The sequence below is a fragment of the Numenius arquata genome, chromosome 5 (assembly GCF_964106895.1).
Source record: "Numenius arquata chromosome 5, bNumArq3.hap1.1, whole genome shotgun sequence".
NCBI lineage: Eukaryota > Metazoa > Chordata > Aves > Charadriiformes > Scolopacidae > Numenius > Numenius arquata.
In genome coordinates, this window is record NC_133580.1 from 8,947,251 (window position 1) to 8,957,273 (window position 10,023).

The window sequence follows — 10,023 nt, forward strand, 5'->3', positions numbered from 1 at the left end:
TCAATAACATCTTTTTTTTTTTTTTTTTTTTTTTTTTTGCACTGAGACCACTGCCATTTGCTGAAAAGCCTTGACCTTCACCCAGTACATTCCAGTGCCAGTGTGCTCCGCTGCCCTTTCGCCACACACAGACACCTTCCACCTCCCTCAAGGAAAGCTCCCCTGAGTGGCACAGATGGCGCTGCTCTTTCAAGGCGGCGGTGGGCCCGCGCGGGGAAGTCATCCCTGTACACAGACTACCCTGTCCAAGCACAACAGAAGCCATGGCTGCAGCCTGGGCCCCAGGCTAGGAGGCGGCGGCCTCCGCTCGCCACCTGCCCGGGCCCTCACTCCCGCCCGCAGCTGGGCCGCCACAGCCCCGCGCGGTTGCTATGGAGACAGCGGCGCGCGGCGCTGCCGCCCTGCGCATGCGCCCGCGCCCTGCGGCGGGCTTCCGGCAGACCAGAAGCTTCCGTACCGCGGGTCGCTGAGGGGGCGGCGGGGGCAATGGAACGTTACGGCGAGACGACGCTGAGCGCGGTTTCCGCGCCCGACTTCAGGCAGTAAGTTCCGAGGAAGGGCCTGGCTACGGGAGGGGACAGGCACCCCTGCCGGGCGGCGGGGCCTGGCGGCGGGCCTCAGCCTGCTCGGGGAAGGGGTGTCTGCTAGGCCGCGGCGGGCGGGGATGGCGGCCGGTACCACCAGCCCGGGGTGGCGGCAGCCGTGGTTGGGGGAGCAGCTCGGGCCAGGAGGAGCCGGAGAGGGTGGAGGAGGCCTCGAGTTTGCCTTGGCCCTGCTGTGTAACCCTGGGCAGCTTCGAAACGCGAGCGTGGAGGCTGATGTGCCGTTAAAATCTCCATGTTGGGGCTGAGGTTATACACGAATGTGTGTTTTTGTTGCATAGGGAAGCGATGAGGGTGTGTCGGTGTAAGAAAAGGATTTGCCAACAGTGGAGTTCTTAGCTTTGGTAATAAGCTGGAGGTCATCTTATTCTTTTATGTGTAGGTGTTAAATAGAGAATAGTTTCTAATTTCCATAGGGAAAGTTTGACTGGAGTTATGCTTTGTACCCGGACAGACCATGAGAAAAACTCTAGCAAAGGAAAAGAGTCTGAATATCTGGGGTTTTTTTAAGCTACTTAATATGCTACCTAAATGTATGGCAGTACATGATCAGCAAAAAGTGCTGTTGGCTTTAGTGTAAAACCTGTGTGTGGCTGCACATCGCTGTCTTTTGATGACAGTTAGAGGATGAGATTTTTTTCCCTGCTTCCACTTATTTTCCCAAAGAAATGTCAAAGATAAAATGTGATTTCAAGCAATACTCTACAGCAGAAATATGTCTTGATAAAGCTTTGAATCCACTTACGCGAAAATTGCTGTGAAGTTGCCTGGGAATTTTAAGAATTAGGTATCCCTGATGTGAACTGTTTTTATGCATATTTGTGTTTCAAAGCCTAAAGGACACATGCCATTGAACCTGGTAGTCTTTGAAAGTCAGAACACTGTTGCTTGGCTTACATGTTTACTTCAGCATAAAATAATGTAGTCAGCCAAGCAGGGCCAGTGAAAACTGGTGGCAGCACACACAAAACCAAGCTGTATGTGGCATTTTGTAGATACAAAACCTGTTCTGGCAGATCAAGTTCAGGGAGACCTTACCAAGTACGTAATCACTTATTAAGATTCTCTTGCTCAAGGTCTTCTAGGTTTAGGTCTGTGAAGGCAAAAAAAGTTACTAATGTTTTGGTGTACTGATTACTCTGTGTTCTGATTATTGCTACAGTTATTCTAACTTTCTCAGTGGAAGCTGAGAAATTATTTTGAATAGAGGAACTATACCTAATAAAAAGGAACTTCACTTCCAACAGTAAGCTGTTAAAGTCATTCTACGTACTTCCCTCTGTATCCTAGCCTGTAGGATTTGTCATTTTCCTAGACTTGTATTATTATTTTTTTTTTAAAAAAAAAGGAACTTGGCAAGTTTTAATGCAGAATACTGTCATATGACAAGTGCATGTGTATCTAATATTAGATATTTAATAATTATGTAATAATACACCAATAAGCATATTAATGTAAACCTCCTACGTTGTTGATGCTTGCAAAGCAATAACAGGGAAAATCTAAATACTGTTTTTAGTGTTGTTTGTGAGCTTTGACTGGCAGAATCATTACATCGTTTTGAATACGGTGATTGTTCCGTTGCAACCAACAAATGCATACTCAAATCTTTATCGCTTCCAAATGATATTCGTACTCAATTCTTGGAAAGTAATTGGCTTCTGTTTGGGACAAGCTGTTATCCTGTTTCAGGCATATATATTGTGACTTTCTTCTATATGTAACTTTTCTTATTTATTTCAGAAATGAGGGTTCATTAACATCAACTTTAAGAACACTTCTATTCTTCACAGCTCTAATGATCACATTACCTGTTGGGCTATATTTTTCATCAAAGGCTTATGTATTTGAAGGTAATTCTGTTTCTGCCAATTAGCGCTACTGTTATGAAAAAGAGGAAAAACACAGTCCTCTAATAACATCTTTGTTCTCCTTCCTGTTTTGAGTATTTGTTTCTTTATGCAGGCTAAAGGCCTTGTAATGTCTAATTAGAACAGAAAAATTATATAAATGGTCAATGCATCCTTCCCTGCATTGTGGTCTGCAATCTAATATTTGCTGTTTGTTATACAGTGGTTTATGTAGTATATAGGTGCATCGTTCTCCATAGCTAACACCACCCTGCAGCATCAGGGATACGTTTCCTGCTGGTGTTGCAAACTAATTGCATATTCAAGACAGAGTAGTGTTGTTTACTGGGTTTATTTTTTGCTTTTTAAAACATACCTGCATTTGTAAGTGTAAACCACTTAAGTACCCAGTTTCAGATATTGAATGTGATTGTTTGTAGAGCTTTCTTTTAACTAAAAGAAAAAAGCTAACAATGAGCCATGTTCTAGCATGGATTCTATAAGGCTTTAATACTTCTCTCCTGCAGTATTAGGAAGTTGTCTCCTTCAAAAGCGGGGAGAAGGGAGGGAGAAAACTGCTGGTTTTAAGAGCAGTTTGTGAGTATATAAATGAGTTGTTCCAAGATGATTCTCCTTGCTTGTGTAGTGTTGTATGTAGTTCTGAAGGCCAAACCTGAAAGTTTGTTAAGTGACTTTCAAGATCCTTTTAAGCATGTTTTGTTTTTTTAACCTGAGGTGTAGCAAGCTGACTCTTAACTTTGCTTTGTCAGTTAACGGAAAGATCTGTCAGCACTGATAGGACTGGGTTTGTGTTTGAAGGGTGGTATTTTTAGTGTGGTGTAATGTGTGGGGTTTTGTTTGGGTATTTTTTGTTTTAAATGAATGAAGACAAATTATATTTTGGCATTTGTTCTTCTGATATTTGAAGGCTTATTTCATGTGAGAAGCAGTCATGCATCTTAACTGGTGACAAATTATTGCTTTATGATCTAAATATAGTAGGTAGAAGTCTTCTAAATTTAATAGTTGTTCTACTGTTTTATCCTGTTCTAGTGGTAAATAAATTATATAATTATCAACCTCCCCTCATTTTCCTCTCCCACAAAGAGAGTTACACTTATGAACATAGGATGTTGAGGTTCGTTTGGTGCTGGAAGATAGTAACAGAAAAAGTGAATGTTATAGAACTCTAAGCTGTTGACTTCAAAACCAGGGTGTTTTATCTTAAGTACTGAATAATTGCAGTGTTGCTTTATTCCAGAAATAGTTTCAAGGTCTGTATTCTTTCCTATAAATCTTTCTGAGCTCAGTCTTTTTGATACAGGAGTAAATGTGACTTTGGTCTTTAGGAAGAATTATGATTTGCTGTTTCAGTGTTCCTAATAACTAATATTCTTTACTTTCTTTATTTTCTCAGGTACCTTAGGAATGTCCGACAGAGACAGCTATTTTTATGCTGCCATAGTTGCTGTAGTTACTGTTCATGTGGTCCTTGCTCTCTTTGTATATGTAGCGTGGAATGAAGGTTCTCGACAGTGGCGGGAAGGCAAACAGGACTAGAATGAAGATCATCATCATGTGATGACTACAGACTGTAAATTAAATTTTTATGAGCTGAAGGAAAAGCATTCTTCAAAATGTATAATACATGTGTACAAAGATGAGGTTAATGCCTCGACTCTGGTTAGAATAAGACTTGTGCTCATCTTGAATGTGTACCGGTGTTGTCTTTAATGATGATGGAAGTTGTTCTTTATCCAGGTTCTACTAGGTTGAGCTGAGGGGGTCTTCACCTGGAATTAGAATGAAATAATTATATATTTTTTAAAAATATCTTGTAGCTATTTTTGCTGTTCCTAGTATTTTTCTGGCTTGCTCTGAACATAATATTGGCATGAAGCAAGCATTACATTTTCAAGTAATTAAATTGCTAGTTAAAAAAGCTACATTACTGACTTTCCAACTACAGTCAAAAGGGTGGAATTTCACTTTGCTGTAGTTAGTTTCCCGATTTATGGGTGTCGTGGTTTAACCCTAGCTGGCCACTCAGCACCACGCAGCTGTTCACTCGCTCCCTGCAATGGGATGAGGGAGAGAATTTGAAGAGAAGTGAGAAAATTTGTGGGTTGGGATAAAGACAATTTAATAGGTAAAGCAAAAGTCACATGTGCAAGCAAAGCAAAACAAGGAATTCATTCACCACTTCCTGTGGGCAGGCAGGTGTTCAGCCACCCCCAGGAAAGCAGGACTTCATCACGCGTAACAGTGACTTGGGAAGACAAATGGCACCACTCTGAACCCCCCTGCTTCCTTCTTCGTCCCCTAGCTTTGTATTGCTAGGAATGATGTCACGTGGCATGGAATATCGCTTTGGTCAGTTGGGATCAGCTGTCCTAGCTGTGTCCCCTCCCAACTTCTTGTGCACCCCCAGCCCTTGCTGGTGGGGTGGTGTAAGGAGCAGAAAAAGCCTTGACTGTGTGTGAGGACTGCTCAGCAATAGCGGAAGCATCTCTGTATTATCAACACTGTTACATAGCCCCGTAGTAGCTACTATGAAGAGAATAAACTCTATCCCAGGAAAAAACCAGAACACAGGACAGACATAAATAATGAATTTCTAAGTTTAGAAATAATTGAAAAATGCAATTGGTTAGAAACTCAGGTCATGTTTCTCTAATGTGAAATGCAAAGTTTTTTCATTTTTCATATGTATTTTTTTATTTCAGTGTAAAATTCACTCTTTAATTTCATTTTGGGAGGATTGTCTTATTACTGCAGTGCTCGTCTTTCCACTCTTCTACACTTAATCTTGATAATGCAAAGGAAATGGCATAGCATTTTTCTATGTCTTTACATTTATATATCTCCTTGATAATTGCTAAAGGATGTAGTTGGATTTCCTGTGGTAAAGTAGTATTGGTAACAGATATAAGCCACTCTAATGGCTAGTAGAGGAACAAGGAAGAGAAAAGAAGCTGTAGCCATCTGCAAATGTCCTTTATGAAGCAGAACACAAGAGTGATCACATGGAATATTTCTTCTCTTCATAAATATTTACTTATACACTGTAAAATGATACAATATGTTGATTAATTTCTTTTTTTTCTAGGTTGTGTGTAGAAACTTTCTGTATTCAAACCATACTGAGATTTTTGTGTTGTAGGATTACCTGGATTTCACTTCGCTGTTGTACTGTTGTTAGCAAGCTTTTTAGTCTGGAGATAAAGCTTTTTTCCGAAGGACTTTCCTAACACTGATGATTCCCGTTAAGCTGTTGTGCTTGAGGTTGTTCTGTTAATTTGAATTTTCCAGTTTGTATTGGTTGAGCCTTTTTTGGAAGTGTTTTGCTTAATACAGGGCTTGGAATGATTCTGGTGCTCCATTTGTCCATGGTAAAACTTAGCTATAAATGCGACAATAATTGTTTATCCATGCCCAGTGGTTTGAGGAATGTGTTCCCAGGTCTCATTCCTCTCATCTCCACTCCCATTCCAGGTGTGCGCGAGCATATACACCATGTCACATTAACACAAATCAATTTTTACATTTTGTTTCTGAAATGTTAACTTTTCTCACCCAGAATCCCATTGTCAGCTTGCTGCCAGCAAATCGGAGAACGGTCTCATAGTATCATAGTACTTGAAATACAAATTTAGTTTGTACATTGGCATATTGGCTTCCTGTTCTCCTGTATGTGAACTGTACATTGTAGAACAAATACTGCCTTTTAATAAAGAATTACCCACAATACAAGATCCAGTAAACAAGCACTTGTCCTGAACAGGTTTTGAATAATCTCTTTAATACTGCTTATGTATTACAACAATGCTCAGCTTACAACAAATAGATCAGGTGTAGCACTGTTTGGTAGCCTTTTTGTTGGTTTTTTTTTTTTTTTTACTCCATTTATAGTGGCAAATAAATGGGAACATAACTGCCATGCTTTGCTAGCTGGGTCTTGCGCTATATGTAGACACTGAGTTAATTTCCTAGCAATAATAGGAATTATAAGTGTTTGGTTACAAAAATCTGTGAAGTTTGACCTGTGCTGTACGTGTAGACACTATAATGTCTCAGCAAGTGGGGGTAACAAGCCAAGCGTTTATCCATCCATTGGAACATAATGCTTTGATCCTCAGTGTTCTCCTTGAGAAAAGAGGCAACACATGACTCTCTGCATAGCGACAGCCACGCACTGGGGTTTATGTTGCCTGTGCTTGGAAGCTGAAAGAACCACTCAGGTAAGTGGTGCAATGAACACAGTCAAGCGGTGGCATTCCACCATGACTAGGGAGCTCAAAGGACAGAAACTATAGCCATACAATGTGGAGTGTACATGGAGTAGTGTTGTGCCTTTCCAATACTAAGATTTATTATATTTGAAGAGCTTTATTTTGTGTCCTCTTGAGTGTTTCCTTTCGTGTTCCTGTTAATGTCAAAGCGAATTCTCGTGGCAATTTTTAATTGTTTAATGGCCATTGTGATTCTGCTAGAGTTTAAATAATACAGTATGAATATGGAAAGTGATCAAAGTTGTTGCTTTGTATTTTATTTTCTATAAAATGGTGATGTGTTTTAAAGTGGTACTCTAAGTTTGTTCATTTTATTACTGGTAATAGATTTGAGACAACTGGTAAAAACAAAATTGGGAAAACACTGCATAAGCCATTCAGTACTTCAAAATTGCTTCTCACATAGTGGGCCATCATGTGTTTGTATAGACTGGCAGTTAGGCAGTTTAGCTAAAGCAAGTGATTGTATCTAGCAGTGAGCAAATATCTTGAGACAGATCATAGCAGAAATTTTCTGGAATGTTTTCCAAGACTATAAATCATAAAGGCAATGGGGGGAATCGCAAAGTGGAAAATCAGTGACTTCTCATAACAAGTCTAGTTTTCTTCTGTACTTCTTATCATCTGTTTTTTTTTAAATGGCTGCAGAACATTGTGGTGGGTACCCAGCCCATGAAAGCTTGCAGGTGATTGGCTTTGGTTTGTGGTTAAGGATGCCTGACTTAATTAAGCTGTTAACTGCTAGCACCAAGTAGGAGGTCTCCAGAGAAAATGGTGATGTTGGTGATCATGTTGTTAACGGGAGTTGTTTGTTATACCCTAACATGGGTTAATGTACATGAACTTTAAACAGTATTTACAGTATATTTGAAACAAAAGAAAATACTACCTACCTGTGTTTTGCTACATAAGAGGAGGCCTAGTAATAACTCTCAGTTAATGTTAAGAAAAAAAAACACAAAACCCAAACCAGAAAAAAGCCAACCAACCAACTCCCCAAACCCTCAACCTCCTGCATAATTTTTACAGTAGTGGTTGTTGGACACTGTCAAGCTGATGGGAAGGTAAAGGATGTAGTTCTGCCACGCTGCTAATGCAGCCTGACAAACTAGATGGCAGGCTTTTCTACCTGATGCCCGTCATGGGGGAAGGGAGGTTGTGCTGGCTGAAAAATTATGTTCTCACTTAATGCATTTGTGAGCAGTCAAATGTTTGATGTTATTGCAATTTTGACAGTCTTTAGGCTGCTGCACAATTAATGTAGGTAAATAAACTGTGTTTGGGCTTCTGATAGCCCAGGCAATTGGACAGGGTGTGCTCAAAGCCTCCAGGCAGGGGTATTGTTGGTAATAGATAAGTAAGAGAAGGGAAAGGAGAGGGCCCTTAAAATAGTGAACTAAGCCACAAAGGTATTACTGCAAAATAACATGATTTGGGTACGACTGAAATTTAGGTGGGCTGCAGCCCACGGGACAAGGGGAAGGGGTCCTGTGAAGCAAAGGAGTGACCTGGGGAGGTGGGGTAGGGTGAGGACTGGAGTGTGCTGGAACAGCTTGCTATATGATGACTGAGGCACCACATGTTTTTGTTCAGAAGTGTTTATTCCACTGTTCTCCAGGGGATTATGCAGAGCCATTGATCTGAAATATTAAATGTAAATCATACAAAATAGCGAGCCAATTCCATTTTTAACTTCCAATTAAGGTTGTCCATAGGTTGACAGCTTTGCGATGTGTGATCTGGGGTGCATTTATTCAGCTTTGTCTTGTACAAACTAGCATTGTTACTGGCTCTGAGTCATTTCTTAGGGCAGGGTCAAGCCCTTGGAGTGTAAATATTTCTTTAAAAATACCAAAGAGCAACTGCCACTCTAATGTTTCATTAGCTCTAATCAACTCTCAGTTTAAGGAAGACACACCAGCTTCTTGTTTCAAGTTCACAGCAAACAGCGCTTGCCGTTGCCCTATGAGGGGAGGCCCTTTTGTGTTTGAATGGAGCTTGCAATAAGGACATACTTGTGGTTTGGGGCTGCCTCAGTCATTCCCTTATCTGAAGACACTCTATTATCTGAATTTCTGAGATGGGATACAGCCTGAGTCTCTTTGTTAGGAGGACTGAATCACTGAGGTATAGTTTAAGACAAGATACAAAGGTAAACTCTTGGGACTTGAGTGCTGTTTGAACATAGAATGGTAAGAAAAGGTAGGGGGGAAGTCAATAAGGATTTCTTTAGAAAGCAGGTTTTTTAGGTGCTGATCTCCCAGTTTGCATTCTGAACCCAAGAGACGGAAGCAAAAGTGGTCCTGTTTCCAAAGGCAGGGATACTGACTGGGAAGCTTTGGAAGGATGACCAGAGAGAAGAGCTTGGAAGGTCGAGTAGCTAACTTGACAACTGTCTAGTTGAATGCCTGGGACTGAGTCGTCTTGATGCTGATTTGCTCTTACATTTTACAGCCCTCAGTCCTACCGGCTTTGGACGTCGTGTTCTTTCCAAGATGATTCCCTGTGGGTGCCTGGCATTCCTAGGAGTGATCAGGTGCTTACTTGCAACTGTGCTTTTACAGTAGTGCAAACTACTCATAGGCCTGGAAAAAAGCTGTCAATGCTTATAGTTGGCACTCAACACAGTGTGCTTTAATAGTTTTAGTGTAAATGGCTCACAGTGTAGGCACAGGGGGTATTTATTAATTAAAACTGTTTTTAATTGAAGGATGATTTATGAGTGAGAGTAACAGTAATAAGTAAAGAACAAAAACTGCTGCGGGTGTGGGCCTGTGCTGTAGGCAGCACTGAGGAGCCGTTTAATACCTTTGCAGTTCTTCATCCTCAAAATGCAGAGTTTTCCTAACTTGCTTGACTTTATTAATATGGCTCTGCTGATGTTGAAGATCAACTGGAAGTACCGAAGTTTAGCTCCACAGCTTCGTGCAGCTCGTTTCAAGGGAATGAGTCTGATGTGTAGGTGGTTTTGTGTCTGATAGAGGAGACAGAAGAATCCACCTCAAACCTTAAAGTTGCAGCCCTTTCCTAGAACCATTCCTATAGAATTAGCAAGCTTTGGATGATTCTTAACGTGATAGAGCAATTTCCTTTAGAAGCTTGTGTAGGTCTTCAATACAGCAGGTTTTTTCTCCCAGGGTAAAGTATGCCCTCGCCAAAAAGTTCAAACCAAAGGTGATTCTGATGATTTGGGTGTTTGATGTGTTTTGATGGCTGTTTGTATGTTATGTGCAGCTGGCTGTGTTTAAATCTAGAGTGGCTGTAGCTCATCACCTGCAG

General features: G+C 40.9%; 1 protein-coding gene across 2 annotated transcripts; it reads left to right on the forward strand.

Moving 5' to 3' along the window:
• The first annotated feature begins 214 nt into the window (after positions 1-214).
• VMA21 (vacuolar ATPase assembly factor VMA21) lies at positions 215-7,036 on the forward strand. 2 transcript variants are annotated; one of them, XM_074147970.1, is made up of 3 exons: positions 215-542; positions 2,346-2,455; positions 3,870-7,036. In XM_074147970.1, the coding sequence occupies exons 1-3, from the start codon at positions 487-489 to the stop codon at positions 4,010-4,012; spliced, it is 309 nt and encodes a 102-aa protein (XP_074004071.1). In that variant the 5' UTR covers positions 215-486; the 3' UTR covers positions 4,013-7,036. The 2 variants fall into 2 exon arrangements, with proteins under 2 accessions (XP_074004071.1, XP_074004072.1); XM_074147971.1 differs by having other exon boundaries at positions 487-539; positions 3,870-7,023.
• The last annotated feature ends 2,987 nt before the right edge of the window (positions 7,037-10,023 follow it).

Excerpts from the sequence above, each read along its gene's own strand:
- VMA21 (XM_074147970.1), top strand. The coding sequence starts at position 487 with ATGGAACGTTACGGCGAGACGACGCTGAGCGCGGTTTCCGCGCCCGAC. Across the intron at positions 543-2,345 it reads TCCGCGCCCGACTTCAGGCA|AAATGAGGGTTCATTAACAT; the intron begins GTAAGTTCCGAG and ends TATTTATTTCAG. Across the intron at positions 2,456-3,869 it reads AAAGGCTTATGTATTTGAAG|GTACCTTAGGAATGTCCGAC; the intron begins GTAATTCTGTTT and ends TTATTTTCTCAG.